This window comes from Agelaius phoeniceus, chromosome 4 (assembly GCF_051311805.1).
Source record: "Agelaius phoeniceus isolate bAgePho1 chromosome 4, bAgePho1.hap1, whole genome shotgun sequence".
Lineage (NCBI taxonomy): Eukaryota > Metazoa > Chordata > Aves > Passeriformes > Icteridae > Agelaius > Agelaius phoeniceus.
Window position 1 is genome coordinate 12,213,824 of NC_135268.1, and position 27,689 is coordinate 12,241,512.

At 52.0% G+C, this 27,689-nt stretch overlaps 2 protein-coding genes across 4 annotated transcripts in view; one reads left to right on the plus strand and one right to left on the minus strand.

Moving 5' to 3' along the window:
• Window positions 1-912: 912 nt before the first annotated feature.
• Window positions 913-24,574, plus strand: CCNI (cyclin I). Its single transcript, XM_054633129.2, has 7 exons — window positions 913-1,383; window positions 13,036-13,192; window positions 18,505-18,639; window positions 21,024-21,098; window positions 21,261-21,401; window positions 22,178-22,408; window positions 22,970-24,574. The coding sequence occupies exons 2-7, from the start codon at window positions 13,079-13,081 to the stop codon at window positions 23,429-23,431; spliced, it is 1,158 nt and encodes a 385-aa protein (XP_054489104.2). The 5' UTR covers window positions 913-1,383; window positions 13,036-13,078; the 3' UTR covers window positions 23,432-24,574.
• SEPTIN11 (septin 11) overlaps window positions 23,774-27,689 on the minus strand; it is a 47,851-nt gene continuing 43,935 nt past the window's right edge. For all 3 annotated transcript variants that reach the window (XR_013181952.1, XR_013181951.1, XM_077176823.1), the window contains one exon: window positions 23,774-27,248. Coding sequence is in view for 1 of the 3 variants with exons in the window: in XM_077176823.1 (XP_077032938.1) it covers window positions 27,173-27,248 (76 nt within the window). In the remaining 2 variants the exon portion in view is untranslated. The remainder of the gene's footprint in view (window positions 27,249-27,689) is intronic.

Sequence of the window (27,689 nt, forward strand, 5' to 3'; positions counted from 1 at the left end):
TATCTCGGGAGGAAATCCTCCTTTGTGCGCTGTCTGAACAGCCAATAACTACAGATACTGGAAGGAGTTTAAAGAAAACTATTTGCCTTTGCTCTGAACTTCTTGCTTTTATCTCCTCATTTCAACCGCTGGTGGTGCGGCAAGATTCTGACACTCATCACCGTACTAGGATTTGCATGACAAGTATTTATTCTTTTCCTGGTCTTTGCTGTGCAGTATTGTAACACAGCCCAAAATCCATTAAAAAAAAAAAAAAGGCTAAGGTTACAAAAGGATTTAAACATTCAAAAGCTTGTCCAGGTCTCAGGGAATAAACGGAGCTGTGAGACAACGGCTCAGCTTCCACACACTTCGGGCATTTTGCACTGTCAGCGGGAATTCAGGTTGGAAACGACAAGGAAAAGGACAGTGCTGCAGGCCTCTGTGCCGGGGAAGGCCTAAGGAAGTAAATGAAGTCCAGGGCAAATCCCTATTTACATTTTGCAGCTCAGTAAACAAGAGATCACCAGGGATAACACAGGCAGCTCTGTTCTAGCACACACAGGCTGGGAGACACGGCATGCGCAAGGAACAGGCGAGACCATGACACTTTCGCCGAGGATCGGCACAACTCGGGGCTTGCTTGCAATTAATTTATAAACAAACACCTTTTGCCGTCGCTTTGCCGCTGTTTTAAACGCCACTTTACCGACCCTCCTCCGGCCCTGCCCGGAGCGCCCCCGCCCCCCCCAGCGCCCTCATGGAGCCGCGCACGCGCCGCAGACCCTCCCTCCACACGCGAGTCGACACTGCCGTGCGATGCTTCCGCCAGGGAAAAGAGTCCCCGTTGTCCCGTCCTCCCCCCGCCCTCCCGCTCCCCCTAACAGCCACCAGGCCGGGGGTAGAACCGGGAGGGGTGAACCGGGAGGGGAGAACGGGGAAGGAAGAGCCGCCTTCAGCTGCCGCTGGCCTCCCGCATCCCTGACGCGGGGCTTTGTCCGCGGCCGGCGGCGCGGCGTTACACGCTGAGGGGCGCTCGCGCCGCCTCACCGGCGCTTCTTTCTCCCCCCCCCCTTCCCCTCCCCGAACCCCCCGGGAAGCGGCTGGCTGCGGGCTGCCTCTCGCTCCCCTCCCCTCCCTTTTCGTTTTTATTTTATTTTATTTTAATTTAACCCCCCCTCCCTCCCTCCCGCGCGGCGGCGGCGGCCTAACCCCCCCCCACCCCCCCCCCCCTCACCCTTCCCGCTCCCGTCATGGCGACATGAGGAGCCCGCCGGCCGCCGCCGCCCCGGGCATGGGCCCCGCACGGTGCTGAAGCGCCGCCGAGGAGCCCCGGCGCCGCCGCCCCGCCATGGGGTGCTGATGGCTGGGCCCCGCCGGGCACCCCGCCGCCGCGCAGGGGAGGTGAGAGCCGGGAAGGGGACGGGGGGGATCGGGGGTGCGGGGGGTGTGCTGGGCGACGCCGTAGTTGCAAACGCTATGATTATACAGGCGCAAAGTAAACGCGCTCGAAGCATCCTGCCAGCGGTGCTTTGTGTGCCCGTCCGGGTGCGGTGCCCGGCGGGTCCCTGTCCCGTCCCCTCCAGGGGCTCAGCAGCGCATCTCTGCCCCAGGTGTGACTCTGGTCACAGCGCGAAGCACGGCATTTACAATCAGAGATTGTTAAGGTGTCGGAATGCACCTTAAAGATGACGTATTCGCAGCCCCTATGCCGTGGGCAGGACACCTCCAGGTGACCAGATTCTTCCAAGCCCTGTTCAACCTGGTTTGGAACTCTCAGGGTTCGGACATTCACAGCCTCCCTTGGGCAACCTGTTCCAGTGTCACACCACCCTCATAGTACAGAGTTTCTTCAGAATACCGAACGTAAATTAACCCTCTTTCAATCTGCACCCATTACTCCTTGTCTTATCAGTACAGTACCTGAAGAAGAGTTTCTCTCCCGCTTCCCTGTAGGCCTCCTGGTTCTGGGTTTTGTTGTCTTGTCTCCGTGTAGTTCATTTGCAGAGATGGGCTGCACTCTCTCCCCACTTCCCTCTTAGCTCTCCCGGCTGCGATGGATGAAGTTTCCTTGAAGGAAGAGCAGCATTGTGTCCTCTGAATCCATCTCCAGGGGGGGAACTGGAGGGAGTGAGATTGCCGTGGGTTTTTGTGCCTATGGTAGAAAGCAGAGTGACAGAAAAAATTCCAATTAAAACTTGTCCATTGAACACAGAAAAAACCTGCTCTCCTGTGAAAGAGGGAAAAAGAAACAATCCCTAATTTTACCACTCTTAAAAGTAAGGATCTTACATGGCAGGCTGATTCAAGCCTGAATTTAAAAATTATTTCAGCAGCAGCCTTTGTCTGCTCCTAGACATTGCTTTCTGTGGTGTGCTGCACCAGCACATATATGGTACAGCCCTTTTTAAAGACAGAAGGGTGAGGTTTTTTTTAATAAAATGTTTAAACTGAGCAAGATGCATGACACAATTGGGAAAGGGGACCATCTCCCCTTTTGCTGCAGGGGTGGCAGCTGTGCCCCCCACCTCTGCCCCACTGTAGATGCACCTGGAGCCCAGGTCAGGCAAGGTGAGGCTGCCTCTCAAAAACCAAATCGTGGCATCTTTTCCTTGTCTCCAGGGTTGGATTTTGGATCCCTGCACACAATTCAGATTTGGTTTTCAAGTAGTTTGGCTGGCTCGTGGGGCAGGAGGAGGGCTTGTTCTCATTAGTGCCTACACAGACCTCGGCGTGGGATGTGGGAAGCTGATTTTTTGGCTTCTCCCCAGCAGGAACTGAACTTTCACATGGGGGGGTGTGTGTATATAGATACACACACACAGAGTTTTAATTATCCTTCACCCCTCTGTAGAACTTAGGCCCATTTTGATGTGGCAGGACTGATCCTAGCTGCTGCTTTTGCTGTGTCTGTTCTGCATTCCCAAGCCCTGCACTTGATTTGCTCAGGGACCCTGGCTAAAAACACTGATAGTGGCTCTGGTGAGAGCCCTGCTCTGTGGAGATCCCTTCCACACAAGGCCCTCCTTGCTGGATGCCAGCCGGGGCCAGGCTGTGCTGCTGCTCCATGTTTGGGGTGTCACAGGGCTGCAGCCCGTGCTGGGAGCAGGAGCTGCACTGCTCTGCTCTGCCTGGCTCTGGGGAGCTGTGCTTCCCTGGTTCCAGACCTGTCTTCCATCTTATAGTGACCCTTGGTTGCAGTCATTATCTGTGAGTGAATGAGTTGTTTTCCTGTTTTCAGGTGGTTCTGGTAATATCTACCTACATGTATCAGTTTAATCAGGGGTCAGTCCAAGCAGGACACTGCTCAGTGCTGCTGTCTTTGCTCCTGTTACTGCCCTGCGAGAAGCTTTTTGTCTAAGTGTTTCCAGCTTTGTAAAGCTTTGAGCATCTCCCCTGTAATTACAGCCCCTTTGATTTTCCATTCTCAGCCTTTCTGTGCTCACCTGCCTCAGCACCTCTCATGCAGGGACTGAAACGAGACCTCCCGCAGCATCCCTGTGGTGGATGGTGCCTTCCCACAGGGCCTGCTGGAAGACTCTTTGCTGTGCACACCTGCAGCCATGCAATGGTTAAAGCACTAATTAGTCCTGACCTGATGCTGAACTGAATTTTGGGGAACATTTGTATGCACAGGTCTAATCACTGTGATTTTACGAGGCACTTTTTATATTTAGGAAATAAAGTTGAGCAGCACACCACTGTAAATTATCCATTTGCACTGGGTGATGGGAAGGATAGATAAAAACATCTGCAGTTTATGCCACACTGAGGGATTTTAAAAAGGTCAGGCTGGACCAGTGGCCTCAGGAAAACTGAACATCATATTTTGAGTGCCAAAGGTAACCTTAGGACTCGACTGCCTGAGCCTGGACCAGACTGTGAGTGAACAAGACCTACATCTCCAGATAGAGTGTAACACAACTGTGGGATCAGAATTCCCCCCCTGCAGTACTGACTTGCCCAGGAACCTGCCTGTATTTGCCTTTTTTCCTCTGCTCCCATCACTTTGTGGGGCTCGAGGAGCTCCTGACCAAAGCCTTTTCAGCAGCACACTCCAGGGAAGCAGCAGGAAAGCCAGCTGGCCATCAGGGAGGTGGATGTTAAGGGGGATTCTGCTACATTGAGAATAGCTATTATTGCACTGCATTCTCAAAGAAACTATTCTGAAAAGCCAGAGAAGCACAGTGAAGTCATTGAGATGGAAGGAAATCTCAGGTGTCTCCAGTGTCTGTACCAAGCAGATGTGGTGTGACATTTTCCCTTCCTGTGTGTTTGCTGACTGCGAATATTATCAACACGCGTTCATTAACCACAGTGGGTATTTGCACTTGCTGTGCCATAAACTCCTCTAAAAGCTCACTCATAAATAACATGTTGCTGCAGATATTCCATATTGCTCAGCAGCCCAGACACCAAACACCTTTACCAGAGTGCTGGGAGCTGCTGGATGAACCCATCTGCCAGAGGCTTTTGGTCCTTTTTGGTGGTTTTTCACTGCACACAGCAAGACCCTGTTTCTTGGCTGGGGTGACTTGACTACAGTGGTCTGTTAGGCAAGAACTTGGCTCCTAAAACCTTCAGGTTTTTAAATAATTCTGACTGTAAATCTTGGTGTTGACGTTCTCCTAACTGCAGCCATGCAGCTGACCCATCAAGCTCAGCTGAGTCCCCATTTGTGGGAGCCCTATGAGGGTGTCCATGCACACAGTGCCAGGAGCAAAGCGGGATTCACACAACTCCAGCTGCCGTACACACTGCCTCAGCCACTCTGCTTCCTTCCCCGTCGTCTGTATCCCCCTCTCAGAGCTCCCCTGTCTGGCTTTAGTTTATTTTAGGCTCAGGACTGGTTTTAGGTTGTCCAGGACTGTGGTTATATCAAGGCTCTCATAGGACAGGAGAGATGAAGAGGCAGGGAAGAGCCAGGACTGTGCCTGTGCCGTGCCATTTTAGCGGACAATTGGAATTGTATCCTTTCCTGCATTGTCTCAACAAGAGGCTAATTAGTCAGCAAGCTCGAGCTCCTGGAGGATAATTAAGCTTTACAACTGTGGGTTCTCCTTGGTTGATGAGAAAGAGGAGGCAGTACCCTCAGAGCACAAGAATGCTGCTCTGCAGCTACTGTGCTGTACCTCGTAATTGATCTATTGTTTCAACAGCAGATAATTCCTCATTTCCTCATAATTATCTCTTTTTACTGCCTCACACTGTATCCTGATATTAGCTGTAATCACTAATTTATCCTGAAGCCAGTCAGAATCTACAAAGCAAAATATTGGCCTTGGTGAGCACTTAGGCTTTCAGACGAAATTCTCTTTTGTTGTTGTCAAGAGGAATCAAGCCATGGTAGTCAGACATTTTTTGGATGTGGCTGTTGAACTGGGTATAAACTTGTTTGGTTTTATCACTGTTCATTGATGTTAATGACTGACTGCTGCCGACAGACAGAAAGAGGTACCGCTGAATCCTGGCTCTGTGTTTCTGCCCACAGAGGCATTGTGTTTATTTGGTTTCAGGGGATTATATTACTCAAAAGGTGCTGCACGATGCTTTAAATTCTGAATGCCTGTTGGCCCTTCCCTCTAGAGAGTTAGTTTTTATGGGCTTGAAAGCCTCTGGCCCTATTTTATGAAATTACTGCTCTCCTTCCTACTTTGTGAGCCTGGTTTTCCTTGGAGCGGCTTCCTTCAAGTCACTGGTGATTTATACCAAGTTACATTGGTGGTGGGAGAAGTGAATCATGCCCTGCATGTATTGCTTTGAGGAGACTACCAGTGAGACATTACATAATGCCAGATTTGGTTTGCCCCTTTTTTTTTTTATTTTAAAGCCTTCCTGCTGCCTGAAGAACAGACAAGCTGCTCTGGGCTGCTTTGAGCCTTTAGCCCTTGGGATCCCCAAGTGCTTGAGGCTGTAAAGTACCTCTCAAAGTCAATTTATCTGATACTCCAGCTTGAGCAGGGCCTCCTTAAACCAGTTGTTCTGCACCATGTCCAAGCACTCTTTCAATGCCTCCAAGGATGGAAACTCCACAGCCTCCCTGAGCCACCCAGCCAAAGCTCTATCACCCTCACAGTAAACAAAGGTCACTGATTGCCACCCTCTGGACACAATCATGCAGCCACTTTGCAATCCACCTCACTGTCTGCTTATCCAGATCCTGCTTCCAGCCAGCAGCCTGCCCAGACTTTCCTTGGCCTTCCTCTTGCTACCCAAGTACTCAAGCTCCTTTAGTCTCTCCCATAGCTTGCCAGACACAATTCAGCTGGGCTTTGGCTGTCGTATGACTTCATCCCCAGCTGCCTCCACTATGCCATGGTCACTGCAGCCAAGGCAGCCTCTGACCCTCACAAGTCCCAACAAGTCCCTCTTTGTAGGAGGGTGGGGGTCCTGTGGAACCCCTGTATCCGGGGTGCTCCTGGGCTCCCTGTGCTCTGCCACACTGTTCTGCCTGCACACCTCACAGTCATGGGGAGTCCCCACAGGGACCAGGGCACCAGCATCTGCTCTTTGCAATGGAGCCTGTATCCCTCCTCTGCAGCACTCGCAGGTCATGGGAGCCATCCCACCACAGCTCTGTGATCCAAGCCTGCGTTCTTTCAGCTGCACACAGCTCTCCTTGTTAGCTCCCCACACCATTCATAAGCAGACTCACACCTCAGTGCTTTCTCCCTACCAGAAAGCGTGTGGGGGATTTCTCCAGAATGGAAACTCTTAGACATGGCCATGCTTACATGCAAATGCTGAAAGGGACCCCGCTTAGGCAGCATTTGTTGTTATTTTTTGATGCCTTCCTGTCATCTCACCCCACGCACTTTGAACTTATTTTGTAGTGACAAACCTTGAGCTGGGGCAGAAAGTTTCCTTTCAGTGCCAGCAATGACCCACTTCCACCCTTCCCTTTGTCCCCAGACACTTCACTTAACTCGATGCTGGGGGTGGGCACTGCCTGCTTCTCTGTTGCAGATGGGGCTGAGGCTCTGCAAGCTGCCAGTCCCAGAGAAAATCTTATCTGTATCCCATGAAACTCTGATGTTGTGCAGCCTGCTCACTTCCTCCCAAAACTCCTTCAGTCAGCACCATGGCTCTTCCAAGGCAGCCAAACCTTCTGCAGGACCAAGTCCCTGGGCACTCCCTGGGGGGAAATGGCCCCGTGAGGTGCCACCACCATGCCTGAGACTGGTTATCCTGGAGCAGGGCTGCCAGAATCCCCGTTCACAGCAGCCCAGCTCCACAGCAGCTCTGGCAAAAGGTGCTGCTGCTGCTGCCTCAGCTCTCTTACACAGACTTAGCCCAGGCGCTGCTGAGATGGTGCTTGGCTCTCCCTAATGCAGGGCAGCTGGTGATGCTCCTTGGAAGCTGCTGGGGTTCCTTCAGCCCCCTGGTTTAGTTGCTCAGCAACAGCAGCACCCTCAAGTTCCTCAGAGGTTCACAGGTGTTCCCCAGTAGTCCTGAACCTTGTCCCCAAAAGATCCAGAGTCCCTGAGCAGAACCCAGAGGCTGCCAAGCAAACCTTGGTCAGTTGCCTGTGTGAGCTGCTCATTCCATTGCCAGTGGCGCACAGGGAATTTGTACAAGGCTCAGCCATTGCTGTCTTGGATTTATCTGTCACTTACAGTGGAAAAAGCATGAAATTAATGGGGGTCATTTCAGCAAACACTACTTTCTCTTTGCTTTATTCTGTCTGGTGCTTCAGTTCTGAACAAGAAGATGGCACCATCTCTTTTTGCCATGTGACCCTTGTGATTATCCCAAGAGAGGGCTGACTGTCCTTGACGTGACACCCCAGTTCACACAGTAAAGGGTCACATTCCGGACCTGTTCCTGAGCCTTGGGACAAACTCTGCTGCCAAACAATAGCAGGGCCCATTCCTTCTGAAATCTATCCCGTGGCTGATTTCTGTAAACCTTCTGAGGAATTTACATCTTCATTAATTTTTAGGTTCAAATAAACCAAAATCTCAGAGCTGAACTCACAGAAATTTATAGAGTTTCATCTCCTTTTTTGTATCAACACATACGTTCTGCAGCTGGAACTGTTCTCGTAGGGCTGAATCCTGAGTTTCCCTTTTATCCTCAGTTTGCTTGGTCTGTTGCTGCCACAGCAGGGAAAAGAGCTGGGATTAAAGCAGCCTGTTTACACACTTGAAAGCTGTGACATGGAATATTTAAGCTGTTACTGACCAAAGACCTTTCTGGGCAAAGGCTGCTTGAATGGGCTCATCTTGGCAGTAGCCAGACAAAAGAGGAAATGCAACCCTCATCCTCCTCACCCTCCTCTGGCCCTTCCTACCAGAGCCATTAGCACAGGGTGTGGGGTGGGCATGGGTCTGGTAGCACACCCATCTCACAGGAGGGAAGAATGGTGCCATTGTCTGAAAGTTCAGTCAGGAGTTCATCTTCTGCCTTGTTTTTTAAAAGTTCCTACTTTGGAAATATCATTTTAAGTTTCCTGTAAACAGCAAACCCCTGATGTCAGTCAGAAGGCTGGGGTAGTGAAGGGGAGCAGAGATCTCTTAGAAGTGGTCCTGTTTATGGAGCAGCGCTTTTCCAGAGGGCTCCTCCTTCCTAGCTGCAAAATGGACCCTGGGATTTCTGTTTCAAAACAAGACGTAAAAACCCCTCCCCTTCCTCCCATCAAAACACTGCTCTACATTCCCTGATTCACCCGTGGTTTTAGCTGGCAGGTTCCTTTAAAATGTTTGGAAAAATTCATCTGTTTGGAAAACCAGCATTAAAATGAGGTCAGCTTTATTTGCACTCCCAGGAAAAATCTGGTTGGAGGAAAAGCAGTGGCGAGCGTGTGATGTACAGAGCCCGCCTGAACGATGCTGCCAGAATACCTCAGAGCCTTGCCTTTGTACCAGGTTGTGGGAGGCAGCTTGGGCTGAGTCACACAGGCAAGTGGCAAGGGCCCTGTTCCTCTGCCAGCCTCCAGAAAATTGCCTCTTTCCCAATTTGGGCTTGGGCACGGCTCAGAGGAGCTGCTGGTTAAAGGTGTGAGATCACCTGCAGGCCCTCAGCCACTGACGCTGCTCGTGGGGAGAATTCTGACTGCTCTTGCTATTTGACCAGAAGGCAGTTTGTTCCTTCAAACTGACTTGCTCACTTAGGTGTTAACGTTTGGAATTATATTCCCAAACCTACTTTTCCCAGCCATTCAGCCTGAATAATTGTTGTTGTCTCACAACACTGTCGAGCTGTTTTCATTGGCCATCTGTTTTGTACATCCCAAACCAGTTGATTTGAACCCACACTGGTCATCTGCTCATTTATTGCTGTCACCTCAGGCTGTGCTTTGGCATTTCCCTCTGGCCAGCACGGAGTCCCAGACTGCCTCACTGCCAAGGGCACGAGGAAAGAGTTAAGCTGAGAGAAAGCCCCAGGTACTAAAATTAACATCCATCCCAGCCCCCGGCCACAGCTTTGAAATTTCTAATCACAACTTGCAGTTAGACATATCTGCTAGCAGTAGGCTTGGATCCTTTGAAATCACAGATGGCTGGCTGGAGCTCCAAGGAATTCAGTCTCCTCCTCTCTTCCTTCTGCTTCGCCTTCCCCTCACTGCCCAGAAAAATCTGTGTGCAGGTCATCTGTGAGGCTTTATTGCTGCTTGTTGAAGCTGAAGCAGATTTGGCTGCTGGTCCCTGAAAATACGAGGTCTGCAGAAATTTGTGTGGTGCTCCAGCTCTATGGGAATTACTCCCCTTGTTCAGAGCACCCACCTGGATTGATGTGCAAAACAAACATAGTGGGGTTTGGCCTGTCTCTAGCCCTAGAAGTCTTGTTCATTGTTTACAAAATGAGCTGTGCAAAAAAAGCAAACAAACAAACCCCCATACAGCAAACAGACAACAAGCCACAATCAGAACCAAGGAGGTTTTTGTTACTGAATTATTTCAGTGATCCTGTTTGTAATTCAGTTGTATGAGGACGGTTAAATTGCAACTGGGGGCAGGAAAATCAGGAGCTGTGTTAGGAGCTTGTTCTTCTAGTGGATGGTGTGTTCCTGGAGCATCATCTTTTGTGTGCAGGAGGCACTTTTTATAGGCACTGTGAGTGAGTACAAAGCCTAAAAATAAAAAACCTCCTCTCTTTTGCATCCCACACAAATGCACCCCCCAAACCATGAAGTGTTACTTGGTCAGGGACTTATCTGCCCCTATTGCTGCAGAAACTGCTTTTGGAAACTGTAGCCTGCAGCACTTGGCAGCCTAAAATCTCCCCTGGGAAACTGAAAAGCATTTCTTTGAGTCAAGGTAGCTATAAACTTGGACCAAAGTGAGATCTTTAGGAGATGAGAGATCTTTATTTTATGGACCAGCTCGGTGTTTACCGTGAATAAGGAGGTGCTTTTTGATGCCTCTCACAAGTGAAAACCTCACACCAAGGTTTTGACTCTCTAATCTCAGAGCAAGATCTGACTTGCAGCTCCTCACAGGAGGCGTCAAAGCCAGTCCCTTTACTGGGCTCACTTCTCCTTTATTAGCTCCCCAACTGTTAAACTTTAAGAGGTTTCAGCTCAGCCAGATGACCTTCCAGTGAAGATCAGGAACTTTAGGAACTGTTTGAACAAAGTAACCACAAGGGAAAAGGCCCCAGACCCAAAAGTCCAGCACCCTGGAGCTAAAGGTTAATTGTAAATCAGGGAAAGAAGCAGGAGGCTGGGGTGAGTTAGTTCATGGTTACTGTCCCGTCTCGGGCAGTTGCTGCAGCCGTGGGTGACTCGGGCTGGGTTTCAGGAAAACGCGGGAAGTTTCTGGCTGGAGGAAATGTTTGGTGTGGGAGCAGGCTCAGGCCTCTTGCTGGCCCTGCCCCACCGAGGGGTTCTCCAGTTCAGCTGCCGCCGCTTTTCTGGGCTGCTCAAGTCCTGAGCTGGGCGGAGAGCAGAGCCCATGGAGCTCCCTGTGCTGGATTTTGGGAAGCTGTGCTAGCCCTGCTGTTCCTCATGCTCTCAGAGCCTGCTCTGCCTGAGCTCCCTTGTGTTTTGGGAAGGCTGCACACAGTCCTGCTGGCGTTTTTTTTCCAAAGGCAGCATTTATCTGATGGAGAGCTATGTAAATGGAAATGCAAACTGGATTCAGCCCCGGGGTGCTTGGCCAGGCTCCCGGCTGTGCTCTCTGCTGGAAAACTGCACCCTCTTGCTCCAAGGGAAACTTTCAAGCACGTCATTCCTCTTCTTTTTTCCCTTATAAAGGTTATTGTGCCTCAGCCCTCAATTGAATGAGGTCCCTAGTTCACAAAGGAAAGGTTATTTTCCCCTCTCTTTTGCCCTTGGCAACCGGAGAGCAGTTGGCAGCAGCGCTCACTAAAGATGCCCCTTGCAAGGCCCTGGGTGTGTCCTGGCTCCAGGGACACCCGAGCTCTCCGCTGGGACCGCTGTCCAGCCCAGGCAGCACAGGGACAACCACCTCAGAGGGGATCAAGGTAACTAAGAGCTCTTGTCTGCTTCCAGAGGCTCTGAAACCCATTTGTATTGTAAACAGGGTGGGAATGTTTATCAGTCACAACAGAAGAAAACGGAAAATTTTTCCCTGTGTTGTCTCCAGTGATTTGGGGGTTGGCTAATTACTCTCTCCTTCCTGCAAAACCAAGGAAGGACCATCAATATTTCATAGGAGGAGACATGGCCGGGCTAAATAAAGCTCCTGCTTTTTTCCTGATGAGTGTGGAGCGAGCTGCTCCCGGTCCCCCTGCTCTCAGCACTGCTCCCAGCCTCAGCCTCTGCCATGGGTCTGCTCCCACCTTTGCCACAGCCCAGCTGGTGCAGTGCCTGGCACAGCTTGGCCATGAGGTGGTGAGGGATCCAGCCTTTGGGAACTGGCCACAGGGAAAACTGTGGCTCTGATGGGAGGCTCACAAGATGCTAATGAAGCCTCTAAGGGCAGGAGCTGGAGGGGAGGCTGTGACTCTGTGTCCCTGTTTCCCCTTCAGCCCCATTTACAGTGAGTGTCCTCAGGATCAGCCCCAGGTTTAAAAAACACATGCAAAATTGAGTAAATGCATGTAAAGAAGCTGTGGTTGGAGGTTCTGGAGTTTCACTTCCCCAGGTAGAGTCTCCCTCTGGGCAAGAGAGGAACTTTTAATAGGGATTTTCCAGCCCACAGTGGCTGTTTGGGGGCTGGTGAGAAGAGACATGCCATGGAGCTTTAGGGGTCCTTTTCAGCTCTCCTGGTTCCAAGGTGTTCTGCCTGTTCAGTGACACTTGGACATCTCCAAGCCGGTACAGGCTGTCCCTTGTTAATGGAGCAGCATTTGTTATATAAAAATCTAATATGGAAGGGTCCCTGTTCAGGACAGAGGGCCCTGACATTTATTTGCCACTTGAAACCTTCTGGGCTCTTAAGTGGGACTGGAGTGTGGTTTATACCTGGTGCAGCTTGTGTGAATAAAGAATAGCTTTTGTTCTCTGTCAGTCTTGATCTTTAAGGTTTCCTTTAGCTCTGGGAAGGCACCTTGAATTTTCATTTGCTCAGAGCTGCTTTTGTTGTTATTTATAATAAGGGATTGTTTTCCCTGTGGATTCTGTTTATTTTTTCAGAGTCAGGACCTTGCTTATTTCCTGTAAGTACAGCCTGGACGGTTGTATTCACATGAAAATGCCTGGTTAGTGTTTGGCCAGTATCCACCTTGGGGGGATTGCACAAGGTCTCCTGCAAAGAATCAGAAGTTTCAATAACTTTCCCATGGATTTACCCTTCATTTACCATTTCCCTGTTTTGCCTAAGTGAGTTAACACTGTCAAAAATCTGCAGCCATAGTGCTGGTAGGCAATCTCAAAGCTACTACCTAAATAACCTTTTCATCAGATCATCCTCTCCATCTGAGAGCAGGTGGTGCAATCTGTTGTCTTTAAAGAAATAAAGGACAAAAGCCTTGTCTCTGCTTTGGTTTCCCTGTGTAATGGACAAGGTTTTTGACAGGCTGTTCCTGTGAGGGAGGCTGTGCCAGGGCCAGGGGAACAGTTCCATTTCCTGCAGCTTTATTCCCCTCTCACTGTCTTTTGCCTGGACAGGCACAGCCCAGTGTTTCACCAGGCTGTCTTTGGTTTTGCAGGTAGCTGTATCCAGCTGGGTGGCAGGTGGATCCAAGGGTCACCATGAAGTTTTCAGGACCCCTGGAGAGCCAGAGGTTGTCTCTCCTTCTGGAGATGGCAATCTCTAGGGAAGCTCAAATGTGGAAAGCACATGTGCCGAAAATTCAGCCCAATCAGGTAATGTCTGTCCTTCACATCATCCATGCTAGCAGAGGCAGGAGACTGTCCATGGAGGGGTGGTGTGGGAGTAACTGGAGGTGTTCAGGAGCAGTTGGATTTCCTGACACCTGGGGAATCAGCCTCTGAAAGAAGTGATTCCCTCTTTACTTGATGGACACACCTGGCCCAGGGGTGCAGAGCACACTGCACAGCACATGGAGTTAGGTCTCTGCCAGGCTTGTGGCAGCGCGCACACACACACACACACAGTCCTGATTAAATTCATTTTGCAAACTGTGTGGATTATTAGCGCCTCTGTCTGCTGGGCACCAACTCTGCAACAGTTCCTAAAAGCAGCTTCATTTTCTTGGAGTAATTCTCTAATGGCAGCATTGATCTGATGCCTGCTCCAGGAAGACCCCCACTGAGTCCAGCAGGGCTATTTATAGAGCAGGGTGCAAGCTCATGTCAAGCGAGCAGAGCCAGGCACTGGCCTGTTGCAGTGAGGAATGTTCTCACAGGACTGGAGGAAAATTCAGGCTGGAAGAGCCCACTGGGGCTCATAGTCCAGGCTCCCTCTTGGCCTGCAGGGAGGTTGGACCAGGCTGCTTATGGCCTCACCCAGCCCAAAGTGGGTTTGTGCTCCTTTGGGAGGAGGCTCTGTTTCACCTGAGCACTCACAAACACCTGTGCACACCACAAAGTTCTGTCTGAAACAAAATGTGGAATGTGAGCTCATGGTCACAGAATTTCTGGCCCTTTGTTGCCGGGTTGGGCTGAAATAATCACAGAGGGCCGGGATCCAGGCTTGCTGTTGTTGCACCACATGAGATGTTCACACAGGTAAGTCAGCTGCCATCAGACCTAATCCCTGTTGTGTTTGTTTTCTCTGTCTGGCTAACAAGGAGCTGCTGCTGCTGCTGCTGCTGGGCAGGAGAACATACATTTTAAGGGCCTCAGTATTAGTTTGCTTAATCCCTGTTTCGGTTTCCAAACAAGTGATCTGGCTGTCAGAGGTGTGGAGTGTGTTGTAGCTGTGGCTGTCTTGAGGCACGAACAGCTTAAGACTCTGGCTTATGGTAAACCAGCCTGTCATTCCCTGCTGGCTGTACTCCTGGGGTGATTATACTGCAGGGAGATAAGATTACAGGATAACAAGATAGGGTAGGGACTCAAGTGTAACCAAACCAGATTGATGGGTGAGGATTTCACAGGGATGAGGCACCTGCCTTTCTGCCTTGGTGAAGTTGGTTCTGGTGGCTCAGAAACCACCACCTGCCTCAGGCAGACTTCCCAGCAATTCCTCCTCTGTGCTTGTCCTTGCTCCTTGAATTTCCACCCCCAAAACTCTTGTCTTGATTTAACCTTTTCCTTTCTGTTTTCCTGCATGCCAGCTCAGACACTGACATTATCAGTGCTGCGCCACTAAATGTTTTCTAGCAGTACGGGATCACTAACTGGGAGTGGAAGCTGTGTGTGTGAGTGTGAGGTGTAGGAAGGTCAGAAGGAGAGGAGAGCATAAACACAGCTGCCTGCTGGGGGGAAACACGGACTTGGGAGGCCACGGAGCAGCTGAGATCACTCCTGTCTGTAACCACACATTTCCCTCTGTTCCTGTGGTTCAGGACACCCAGCTTGTCCAACTGTCCCGTGTTCCCCCAGTCTTCACTTTGGCCATGGTGCAGGCACTGATGTGCAATGTGAATTGTCCTGTTTTCTGTATATCTGGGAGAAGGTCACATTCCCTACCATCCACTGCCTCTTTCTGAAAGCAGCTGCAGCAGCCTAAAACCTCCCTTTCATGACAGTGTTGTTTATTTCCCGTGGCAATCGGGACATCTGCATCCTTCTGTGGATCAGATCTGGCACACCGGAGCCAGAGTGTGGAACTTTCCATTCCCTGCCCTAAGGGTTCATCAGCTTCACGGAGGTTTAATGGACTCACCTGCTTTGCCAGTGGCAAAACGTTGAGTCCACTGCAGACATCCAGTGATCTGACTGGAGACTCAAGGGAGGTATTTTTGGGGAGTAAACTTTCTGTTTTGACTCTTTAGGAAACATTTTTGGTTCTGGTGTTTAAAGCCGGAACAAACTCAGTTTCTAAATATGTGACAGTGAGGTCTTTGACAGGAAGAAACAAACCCACAGTTGAAGAAGCAGGAAGACTTTCTATTTTAGGATGGGGGGCAGAATCTGTTGGGGACTTGGTTCCTGGTGATTTAATGTACCTGATTCCTCTGTTTTGTTTGTACTTGTCTAAAAATTCCTACTCCCTCCATTAAATGCAGGCCTGTCTTCTGGGTATGTGCAACATACCAAAGCCAGATGTCACAAAGGTCTTTTCAGCATAAAAAACCAGTGGGCTGAGTCTGGAACCTCCTGCTTCTGAATGGAATTGGATTTTCTCCCTTCTGGTTCCCCTTGCCTTCCCCCCCCTCCCCCATGTGTTATATGAGATGCAGGTGACATTCAGGAGTGTTCTTGGGATTAGGGCTTGAGAAATGGAGCCGTAAAGACTGGTCAAAGGTTGATTTTTGCCTGTTACAGAGTAACTTTGTGGCTGAGAGGGGCGTCAGTGAAGATTTTTGAATTTATGTTTTATAGAAAGAGAGTGTCACTTGTGTCATGCCTCCTTTCTTTCCTGTTTTGGCTCACTCTGTCTCCCTGTTTGTTCTCTGTACCTCCTGAGGAATCCAGAGAGCTCAGTTTATTTCCAGTCCTAATAAAGGTCACCTGCTCACTGCCCAAAGCCCCCAGGGACCCACAGGGACCAGGCAGCAACAGACATGGGGAAAGGGCAGAACACCTGTCTGGGACAGGAGACATGAAGGAGAAGATTATCAGCTGAGGTGTTTTCTCTCAATTAGGCAGCAGTAAAACAGAGTCATGTTTGAGTTCACAGATAATATTTATTTTAGCCTACATATTCCATAAGTTTCAAGGTATGGGAGAGATCAGCATCCCTAGAGATGATTTGCTCTGTGCTTGCTCTCCAGGAGCACCCATGTTTTGGCTCCTGGTTCTCCTGTCTGGAGCAGGGATGACACACAGAAAGTACTTCTGCCCCAAGGAGGAACCTTCTCTTTCCACCCAAAGGGACTTCCTCACTTTCAGCCCCCAGAGTATCTCAGTTTTGCTTTTAGTTTCAATTAACTAAGGATCAGTGACCTTGCTGCTTAATTAATTTTCCTGTGCTGCATTTTGTTATTTGTGTTCTGAGGGTGTCACAGGGACACCTTGAGAGACAGGGATAGAGCCTGGTGTTTGTGTGGGAAGCTCCTCGCCCTGTGTGGAGCAGCAGCAGCAGGGTTTGTGGGGGCAGGGGGACCAGTTCTCACTCCTGCTTGCCTGTTCCCTGAACCAGGCTGTAACAACCTCTCCTGGTGCTTAAACTCACCTGTGAGGGGATTCTGCTCCCATCCTCCTGCTCCTTTATCTGCACCTAGGGTCTGGACTAGACACCCCTCTTGTAGGGTTCCAAAAAGAGCTGGAGATTCCCTTCATTTCCTTTGCTTCCCCAGATAGTTCTTAAGGAGCCAGGTGAATTTTGGAGCCAGCCTTGTGCTGGGCACGCACCGAGCTGAGGGTGCTTTGCAGTTGCTCCTTGCTCCCCCAGACACTATGGGGCTGTGCTTGGTTTAATTCCCATCCCAGCTATGCTCTGGGTTTGGGTCAAACGCTCATCCCTTCCCACAGAAGGCCAGGCCCTGCAGGCACTGTGTGCTCCCTAAGTGAAATGGTGCCTTTTGGCTGCCCACAAAGGGCAGTAGGATCCAAGGCCAGGTCTTGGAGGGCTGGGGAGGAGAGGCAGCATAGAGAGAGAGTCTTAACTCTTCCCAGCCATGCTGTTTTTAGGAGAAGACCTCACCTTTAGCCTTGGCAGGCACAGGGAAACAGCACCCAGCCAGGACAGAGGCCACTGGGAGCTGTGGAAGCTGCTGTCTGTTCAGGTGGGATCGAGCAGCAACAGGATTTACCAGGGATAGAAGGACTGGGGGGGTGGTGGTGTTGGAATCCCCCCAGGCTGCTGAGGCAGAGCCCTCCCTCCCCAGCAGGAACACCACAGGTGCCATTTCCACCCCCTCCTCGAGCATTCCCCCTTTCCTCCCCCCAGGTACAGCCCAGGTCCCTTCCCACCCTCGGGAGCACCTTCAGCAGAGCGTTCAATAACTCTCCTGGTGTGTGGTGTGTTCATTGTGCTCCTGGGCCCTCCTGCCCCCAGGGGGGCTCACATTTCACCCTGGAACTGCATCAGTGATATCAGGAAGAACCAGTGTTCCTTGGAGAAAAGAGCAGGTACTTCTTCCTCAAGGGCCAGGCTGTAGCTGAGCAGAGCTGAGAGCAGGGGCCCATGTGGAGCAGCAGCAGACAGTGCCGGCGACACAGGGCACTGCCGGGACTCAGGGCAGAACACGGGCACTCTTACTGTTGGTGGAAGGTACACATAGGTGTTCTAGTGGCAGATGTAGCCTGAAGTATTTATTTAGTATCAGTGTTGGGGTGGTTTTTTCCTAAATTCCTGCTGCTTTGCCCTCATGGCATTACTGAGGGCAGTTACAGCCTCGCTTTTTGTGCTTCTGGACACATCTGGGCTGTGAGCGAGCCCAGACAGTTCCTTGGGTGATGTGAAAGGCTCTAGGAAAGCTGGAGATATTTCTGAACTGGGTCACGGGGAAGGATTTGGTGTCAGTGACTGAGCTGTGCATGTGGTTGAAATTTAGCTGCTGTCCAAATAGATCGATGGGGAGACATGGGCCAAACACCCAAACCAAACACCAAACCCAAACTGCAGGTGAGGCTGTAGCTGCTGCCTCCCCCTTCCCAGTTCCCTGAGAGCCTTGTGTCAGCTGTTTGCAGTTTTCCTTATTATAACAAGTACTGAGCTAAAAAAATCCCCATGATTTGAAGAAAAAAATAAACCTTTCCCCACAAAACCCCAACAGAGTCCCTCCACTCTGCTGCTGGCAAGGGCAGCTTTGTTCCAGCTGTGGTTGCTGTGCACCCACATGGTTCTGAGCAGGTTAAAAACCAATAAATAAATAATAAATTTTTGGGAACTACTCTGAAGCTGAGGCTGCCAGTGCTTGACAAACTACAAGTCACCCATCACCTTTTCCCCAGAAGAGAGGACAGTGACACTGGAGTGAGGTTTGAGATTGCTGTAAGGAAAGTTGTCTTTTCCTGGGCAGGTTTTTGGGATGGGATAAGTAACTGCAGGGACAGAGTGGTGACTGGGGCTCGCTGCAGGCTCCCCCTTTGCAAAGGAGGCTTTGTTTCTGTGCTGAGTCACTCCTGCAGAGGTAAAACCTTTGATCCTTTCTCTCCCCCAGGATGTAGCCATTTCTCCAAGGCAGAGGGATGAGGTCATCCAGTGGCTGGCCAAGCTCAAGTACCAGTTCCACCTTTACCCAGAAACGCTCGCCCTGGCCATCAGCCTCTTGGACAGGTTTTTAGCAGCAGTAAAGGTAAATATTTGCAGCTCCACGGACAGGAACAGACACGGCGCATGGTTGGTGTTTGCAGTCTGAGCAGTGTGGCCCGACGGAAGTGCTTCCTTCCCCTGGCCCCCGCCCTGCTCACACGTGGGTGGGCAGCACCTGCTCTGCTCTGGAGCCACAGCTGGGGGGGGTTTGGGCACCCAGAGAGCAGTCCCTGCCCCAGGGTGCCTGGGCTGCCTTGGGAAGGCAAAGGCAGTGCCACAAGCCCCAGGCCAGCAGCACCAGGGACAGGCCTTGTTCACCTCCATGTCTGCATTCCTCCCCTTCGTACCACCCCAAAATGCTGGGGCACCTGCTAGCAGGAAACCAGCTGGGAAAAAAACTGAAAGGTTTGAGCCTGCCAAGGAGGGTGGTGCAGGGAACTGGGGGGGGGGGGGGGGGGGTGGGGTGGGAAATGGGTGTAGAAGGTTGAAATACAGACAATGGCTTTCGGAGGAGTAGTTCCCTACCAAGCTGCTCTACAGCCTGATGGACTCCGTCTTGGACTGATGTCTGAGACGTGGGAAGAAAAAAGGGAAGCAGACACAGGTGCAAGTGTCCATATGACAACTGTGCCCTCCTGCTGTGCTGAACCCAGCTGGAATGGATGAGCCCCTTTGGGTTTCAGGTTGTTCCTCCATAGAAACTGCTTTAAAAAGGGGGAAAAACATTTGGGATCTCTGCAAGTGGGCCTTGCTGCCCCTCTGCCCCCTTAGCTGGGCTGTGCTTTGCACCTGCCAAGTGACCAAACACAGTGTGCTCCAAGCTGGAAGCCCTGGCCTGCAGCGGTGAAGTCAGGCTCTGGAAGTTTCTTTCTTACCATGTTTGCTGAGTTACATTCCATGCTCAGCAATCCATGGTCTCATCTGGACGTGTCTCACCCCACACCACCACCCTGCTGGGTAAGCAATATCCCCCAGGAGGTGGCAGCTGGAGGATGCATTCCAAGCCTGTGCCCTTGCTTTCCCATGTGAGAGACTTTGGTAGAACACAAGTGACATCAGTAATTAACTCAGCCCTTAAATATTAATAAATATTGATTGTGTTTTCATGCAAGCCATGGAAGTTATTATTTTTAAGAATCCGAAGAAGCTGATTTACTGAAATGCTGAGGTGGCAAATATTTAGATCCCTCAGGAGCCAATGGCCTCAAGTGCAGGTTTTCTTCCAGCAAGTTGGAGCAGCCAAGGAGTCTGTACAGAAAGCGTGGGACTGTGAGTCCAGAGCCCACTGTGTCCTTTGGGCAGTGAGTGGGAAGTGGGAAAGGGGCTGGTGAGCTCTGGGGCTTTGTGCTCCCTCCCCAGTTTTCCTCTCCCACGAAGCTCATTCCTCTGATGCAGCTGAACTCCTGGTGTTTCACCAGGGGCCTCTCTGTGGGATGTTATTATGAACACCAGTCCCTTCCCCAGGAACAGACTTGGGGATTGCAGGGACTGGCTGTTCCCCAGAGCCAGCAGTGTTGGTGTATCTCACTGCACAGCACCCTTGGCAGGGCCCAGTCCCAGTCCTGCCCTTAGGGAATTCATTCCCTTGGACACCTGCATGCACAAGTGCAGGGTGCGAGTGCAGGATTTTCATTTCCCTTTGCCTTGAGCATCTCTGACCACAGGCAGGAGAGCTCAGCTGCCAGGAGTTGCTCATGGCTCTGCAGCTGTGCCAGGGTTTAGCAACAGCCTCTGCCTTTCCAGCCCCCGCCACTCTGGAGGATGTGGCCATGGCCAGTGGTTGTTACACTGCCAGTGGGAGTGAAGCTCTTTGTCAAGGTGGTCACATGTACAAAGCTCACAAAAAATTCCCCCTTCCCCTCCAAATTCCTCTTACCTTGTCTAAATAACATCTCCTTGTGGAAAGGACCAGCTCTCCCTCACTAATCCCTGGGCCACAGTTTTGGGAACTGTAGTGTGAAATTACAAGTGGTAATTTCACAAGGGTTTTTAAAAAAGTTTTCCTGAGTTATACTTTCCCAGGCAAAGATAGTGTTTTCCAATTCACATTTCCCTTCCCATTCCGTGTGTGACCCTCAGCAGCACTCGGAGCAGAGCTCTGCTGCAGCAGGGGAAGTGGCTTTTCTGTGAGGGGATGAGCTCCCCTCAGGATTTTCTCTTTGCCTGCTGTGCTGCAGTGCCTAAACCCGAGCTCTTTCCAGTCCAGTGCTGCCCACTCAGATCACAGGGCTGGCAGATCTCTGCCCTGCCTGACGTCACAGAGCTGGGATTTGTGCTTGGCACAGATTACCACTGCCAGGGCGTAGCCAGAGGTCAGCCTGCACATCCAGAAGGAGACCTGGGGCTTTGGATGCCCCAGCAGAAGGATCAGGGCATCATTGCTGCATCACACTGACACAGAGCCCTCTCTGCTCTCCTGTCCCACAGGCCCGTCCCAAGTACCTGAACTGTATTGCAATCAGCTGCTTCTTCCTCGCTGCAAAGACCATTGAGGAAGATGAGGTAACTCTGTTCTTCCTACCGTGGCATTGTTGGACTGTGCCCTCCTATCCCTGCCTTTGCTTGCTCCTGGTAGCTGCCACTTGCCAGGACAGGAACAAGCATTTGGTGTGATTTCTCTAATGACTGGTTCTCTTGTTTGTTTTTTTGCCTTGGCTTTTGCAGAGGATTCCAGTACTGAAGGTGTTGGCTCGGGATAGCTTTTGTGGTTGTTCTCCAGCTGAAATTCGCAGAATGGAGAAGATCATCCTGGATAAACTGAACTGGGATCTTCACATGGCAACGCCACTGGATTTCCTTCATATTGTAAGTAAAGGGCTATTAGTGTTCTTCCTGGTGTCTATCAGTGCAGGTAATATGTCAAGAAGCACCAAGACAAAAATTATACCTATAGGGGAACAAAGACCTTGGAGTATATTTGGAATTCCTCTGTACCTGTAGTTTCTGAAAGAAAATGCCTTGCCAGAGAATTCCAGAGGAGACTTGTCACTCTTGAAATGCAATATCCAAAACGTTAGCCTGCTGTCTGACCCTTGGGTCTTGGTCTGGGGTGTGTTCAGCCACAGATTCACAGCTCCTGGAAATTGTGCCCCTAACTCTTCACTGCCACTGGTTTTCCTCAAAGCTAAACACCAGGCAGCAGGGAAACAAGGAGTACAGCCATGGAGACAGCCCCAAGGGTGGGCTGTGAGTGTGGATCCATGCCTGCTGCAGATCCGCATGGCCAAGAGCCAGATCCATGCATGAGAGGAGATCAAGGGAGGTCCTGAGGTTCTCTGTGGAATTTTATCCTCACTCCTTCCCTGAGGAGTTTGTCTAGGACCCCTGAATGCCACATGTGCACTGGAGAGAGAAGGGTGTATGGGAAGGCCTTTTGCAGAGCCCTAGAGCCTGGTGCCCAGGCAGGTCCCACCAGAAAGGCTGCACCAAGCTTTGGTGGGTTGGCACATTGGGTTTTTCCCCATGGGGCAGAAGTTGGCTCCAGGATCAGGCTGGAGGATCCCTGTGTGTGCGGACTGTTTCCCAGGTGTGCCATGGCCTGGCCAGCGCTGCCAGCTGCCCCCTGTGCTTGTGTCCCGCAGTTCCACGCCGTGGCGGTGTCCAGCAGGCCGCAGCTCCTGGCCCTGCTGCCCACGCCCAGCCCCTCGCAGCACGTGGCGGCGCTGACCAAGCAGCTGCTGCACTGCATGGCCTGTTTCCAGCTGCTGCAGTTCAAGGGCTCCATGCTGGCGCTGGCCATCGTCAGCCTGGAGCTGGAGAAGCTGCTCCCCGACTGGCTGGCTCTCATCATCGAGCTGCTCCAGAAGGCACAGGTGAGGAGGGCAGTGCACACAGAGCGGGGAGGGACCAGGGCCACATCCTGCTCGGTGCTCCAGGCTAGCTGGGGCTTTGTGGTTCCTTGCTGCCGATGGCTGCCTGCTGTTCCGCTCCTGTGGGGATGGCTGGGCCTTAGCCTGGAGGGACAGCGCTACCAGGTCTCAGTCCTGACCACCTCCACTGTGTGACAGGGGCAGGAGCCATGTGCCCTGATACACACAGGCCATTACTGCACCAGGGAGAAAACACATCAGGGAACAATTCCACTTGTTAGTGGCTCTTCCATTCTTTCAGAGCATACAGGGAATGTTGCAGGTTGGGAGCACACTCCAGCTGCTAACAAGAGGCAGTGAAATCATTCCTTCAATATCTCAAAGTTGTGCCTGCTCCCCCCACGAGTCCCACAAGGTGCAGGAAGGAGCAGGGGATGTATCTTGGGAAGTCACTGTGGTAGTTGGCAAGTGAGGCACACAGGTGGCCAGGGTGATGGGAGCCCATGTCCTCTCCTCACCCTGCCAGTGATCCCACAGCAGCGGTACCTTTGCTTGTCTTCCCAGATGGACAGCTCGCAGCTGATCCACTGCCGGGAGCTGGTGGCACATCACCTTTCCACTCTGCAGCCTTCTCTGCTGCCCAACTCTGTATATGTCTACAGTCCCCTCCAGCAGACCCTGGTGACCTGTAACAGAGGAGCGTTCCACCGCCAGCCCTCCTCTGTCCCAGGGCCGGGTTTCTCCCAGGACAACGGCCGGCCAGAAGTGCCCGTCACAGCTACAGCCACGCTCTGCCCGCGCCTGCCCGCCCCCGCCAGCGGCTGCAAGGCAGGCTCCGCCAAGCGCAAGGTGGAAGAGATGGAAGTGGACGACTTCTACGATGGCATCAAGCGCCTGTACAATGAAGAGCTGGCTCCGGAGGCGGTGGCCCTGGAGAACATGGGCTCCGTTTGCGGCGCCGACGTCTCGCGGCAGGAGGGCAGCGTGTCCCCCTGTCCCCCTCTGCAGCCGGTGTCTGTCATGTAGCTGCCGGTGCCGCCACGGGACCTGGCAACCTGTGGCCTCAGCAGGGCGAGAAGGGGCCGTACCTTGTCAGGCTGAACTGAAGGGAGCCAAAAGAAAACCAGGAAAAAAAAAATCCCGACCCTTTTTTGAATTTTATTTCTTGTGCGGCTAATTATAGTTCCACTATTTAAGCACTTAAAAACACAAAAAAGTATAAAAATTTAAAAAAAGACCCAAAAACCAAACAAAAAAAGTAGCAAAAACCTGTTCCTTTCTAGTGTTGTCGGTTCCACTGTTTTTCTGCTCCTGTGTGTTGTAACCCATTCTCCACATCCGAGAGCTCACACATCAGCCCTGCGGAGCTGTTCTGGGTTTCCAAGCCAACTAATGCCTCTCTGATCCCATTCCCACCCGCTCCTTGCTCCCTTTCTGCCTGCTCCTCTTTTAGTTCTCAGCCAGTCTTGTGCATGACATTCTGTCCTGCCCCACCTCCACCATAGCTTTCTTTTGCCCTTCTAAACAGAAAACCTCTTTCGTTAATAGCTGGGTGTTTAAATGTGGTAATATTGAAAAACTGGATTTAAACAAAAGATCAGGCAGGGAAAAAACCCAAACCAATGCTTGCAAGCTGCTCCACACTTCAGTAATTCCCACAGAGAGCGTGAGGGTGCTCTGTGCCTTGCACAGAGACTTCTCCCTGTTAAACCATTTTGTCTATCCCAACACAGAAAGCTGTTACTGGGTTATGCATTGCTAGAATGAAACCATTTTTTTCTTGCTGTGTAGCACTGAGTGTGGATTCTCACCAAGGCTTGGTTCTCTCCATCAGATGTAACCCTTGAATTGTGCAGAGCCCGGTTCTCCCTGCACATTCCCCAGCACTGTTGGGTGAGGTGCTGGGGCAGCCGTGGACACCTGAGGTTTGGAATGTGTGTCATCATCAGGCACAGAACCAAAACAAAACACCCCAACCCTTGAGTTTTGTGTTCATGTAACTTCTAACCAAGAGTCTGCGCTGTAACGCGTCTCCTCCGTGTGACATCCTGTTCTCAGAACACCCTGTCCCGACTGTAAGCTCTCTCCACAGCCCTGAGGAAGGTATTGTAACCAGAGCCATTGTACTGATGAAAGCCTTCTGGTAGCAATAAAGAAAGTTGTCCTGGATTCCCACTCTGGTGTTGTGCTTTTCACCCAAGACCTGGCTTGGCTTTACCTGGAGGTTGCCAGGGAGCTGCTCTGTGCCAGACCCCTGGAAAGGTGACATGAGAGGTGCTGGGCAGCCAGGGGAGTCACCCAGCATGAACTCACTGCCTCTCCTGCTGTTCCAGCTTTGGCCCTGGCTCTGGTGCTCCTCACTCCAGGCTGAGTGCCTGGCTGGGACACTGCTCCATGTCCCCTGTCCTGGAGCCCTTCCTGCTCCTTGCCTTCCAAGGTGCCACCTTACTGCAGCAGTCCACCGTGATACCTTCTCTTGGGTCTGGCTTCTTCCTGCCATGGCTCAAAAATTCCCCCTCAAGCCCACATTTCTCAGCAGGGTGTGTGTCTTCCTTCCCTTCCAGCCCTTCCTGCCATCCTTACAGAATTTTCAGTCCCTGACCTTCTCATCCCACGGCTCAGTTTTCCAAAGCCAGGCTGCTGAGCAGGCTCAAGGTGTGACAAGCACACCCCAAGCAAAGCACAGTGCAGGCTATCCCCAGTTCTGGGCTCCCTGCTTCCAGCTCATGGCATGTTACACATCTTTCCCAGTTAAATTACATTGGCTTCTCCCCTGCCCATGCTCTTTCCACGCCAGGTTTCAGGGCATGTTCCTGCATTCCCCACTCTCAGCACCAGCACACAGGCACTCAGATGCACACAGGGAGAGGAGTTGGCATGAGGGTGGGAGCAGGGAGCCTATGCCAGCTGGCAGGGGCCTGGCTGGAACAGCAAGGAGGGGAGCTGGGCCTCAGGAGGTATTTGGGTGCCTCTGGGGCAGTTTGCTGTCCCAGGTGTGTGGCAGCCATGGCTGTGTGTCACTCTGGGAAGGTAAACGTGTCCTTATCACTGTTTCCCACTCCCAAAGCCACAGGACAGGAGCAGGTCATGCACTGCCCCAGCTCATGCCAGCCTTGAGGGCAGACTCTGCCTTCCAAAACACACCCAATTAAGAGCATCACTGTGGCTCTCCCAAAACTGCCCCAAACCATTCTTGGCCTCCCTGTGCTGCCTGGCGCCAGCCAAGCCACAGTGCTGACTTGGCCAGCCCAGGGAAGCAGGACTCAAGTGTCCCTGGCTGCCGAGGCAGCTTTCCCTCTCCCCAGTCCCAAACACAGGCATGCCCCAGCCCCAGTGGGCTGCAGAGACAGACAGACACGTTTTATTTCCTTGGTGCTGTGCACAAACCCTGATCCTGGTTCAGATGAGCCATCTCTGCAGTGTCCTGCTGTCCTGGAATGGGCACCTCTCTGGCTGTGGCACCTGACAGTATCTCGCTGTTTTTGCTCTTCCCTGGAGCAGGTGCAGCAGCTGCCCCCTCCAACCCCACCCTGCATGGCCCCCACCACCTTCAGCAGCAGGCTGGTTGCTATGCTGCTCCCACTGCTGGAGCACAGGGCTGCACTGGAGCACTGCCAGGGCTCCTTGTTTCCCACAGGAAAACATTCCCTCATGCCCTTCACTCCTCACATTCATGACCTTCCCACAAACCTCACAGCACCCCAGTGCTTCATGTCATGGACCAGCCCAAGATGCCAACATGGGGTCTGTGCCCCGTGGAGCAGCAGAGCAGTGCAGGCCAGGAGCCCGGCATCTCCCACAGGAGCAGTGGGATAAAACCACTGCATTCCCAAGTCCAAGCACTTGCTCAGTGCCCCAAGCCCAGGCAGCTCCCCAGGCACAGCAGCCACACCCCGCCAGAGCACTGCTGCTTGTTCCCCAAGCCTGCAGCTGTCATCCCAGCTCACCCTCACACACGGTGCTGCTCCCCCCAGCACCCCTGAAGGATTTGCCCTCCAGACATGAGAGCATGGATGCTCTGCAGCAGCCACACAAGGGTTAACCACGAAGCAAAACTTTTCAACTGGGAGTGGATGAAGTGGCTTTCCCAGCTCTGCTGGGGGATAATTGGTGACAACCTCCCCGAGCCGCCCCCTCCCCTCGCTGACACCTCTTCCCCAGGAGCTGCAGCCATGCAGGAAGCAGCTGAAGGTCACGTCCCACCCCTTGTCCCAGCCCCTTTCCCCCTGGGGTGTGGGAAAGCCCCCACCAGCCTCTGGCAGCTCCGCCCTTCGTTCCACAGACACCGCTGGCAGCGTCTCTGCCTTCCGCTCCCTTCCCTCCGCCCGGTATCCACCACCAACGGAGTGGGACTGATTTCCTTCTGGACATGTTCTCCCTGAATCTACCCTTTAAAAACCCTCAACCAACCCCAAAACCTTCTGCTGACACCGTCCACCTCAACAACCTGGGGCAAAAAAAGCCCGGAAGCTTAGTACCTGCTCGGTAAGAAAGCTACTCCATGTTTTGAGCCCATTCCCTTCGAGTTGAGTTCAGTTTGTGAGGATTTGGTGAGCAGCAGCTCGGCACGCACCGCCATCGAGCTTTGGAACAGTCACAAATAAATTTGGGCTGCAGGGGACCTCTAGAGGCCATGTGCTGCCACCTCCAGCTCGCAGCAGGGCTGGATCGTCCCTCACCTCTGCCTTTCGCTCTCCAAAGGGAGCCGCCTCACCTGGCACGCTGCTGCTCCATCCCAATTCCCTTTAGTGCCTTTCTCTAACTCCGCTATGTCCTCCCGCAGACACGAGCTCCAGAGCTGCCAGCAGGACTCAAGGCACCAGCACAGCACAACTCTACAGAGCTGCAAAATAAAGGCAGTCCGTGTGAGTACTGGCATCCAGGGTGTGCCCAGCTGCTTCTCCTTATATTAGGCTTTTAAAATATTCCATCTGGAGTTTAGAAGGAGCAACAAAGAGGTGTGAGGACAGAGCAGAATATAAGGAGAGGATTCCCTCCCTGGAAGAGGTCTCACAGGAGCCTGCAGGAGGTAGCCAGCACTTGGGGTGGCTGCTGGGCAAGTAGTGAGGAGGGTACCTGGGCAAGCTGCAGGCTGCCATGGCTGCACAGCCACGGCCTTGGGCCCCCAGCAGTGGTCACTGGCACTGCAGACTGGCACAGGTGCCACCACTGGAAGAAAAGCCAGCCTAAACTGGGCATTTAATGGGCAAAGCATGTTCTCAGTCAACAGTGAGCAGCTTTGTGTGCAGAGAACCCAGGCCATGGCTTTTTGGTAGGGATGGTG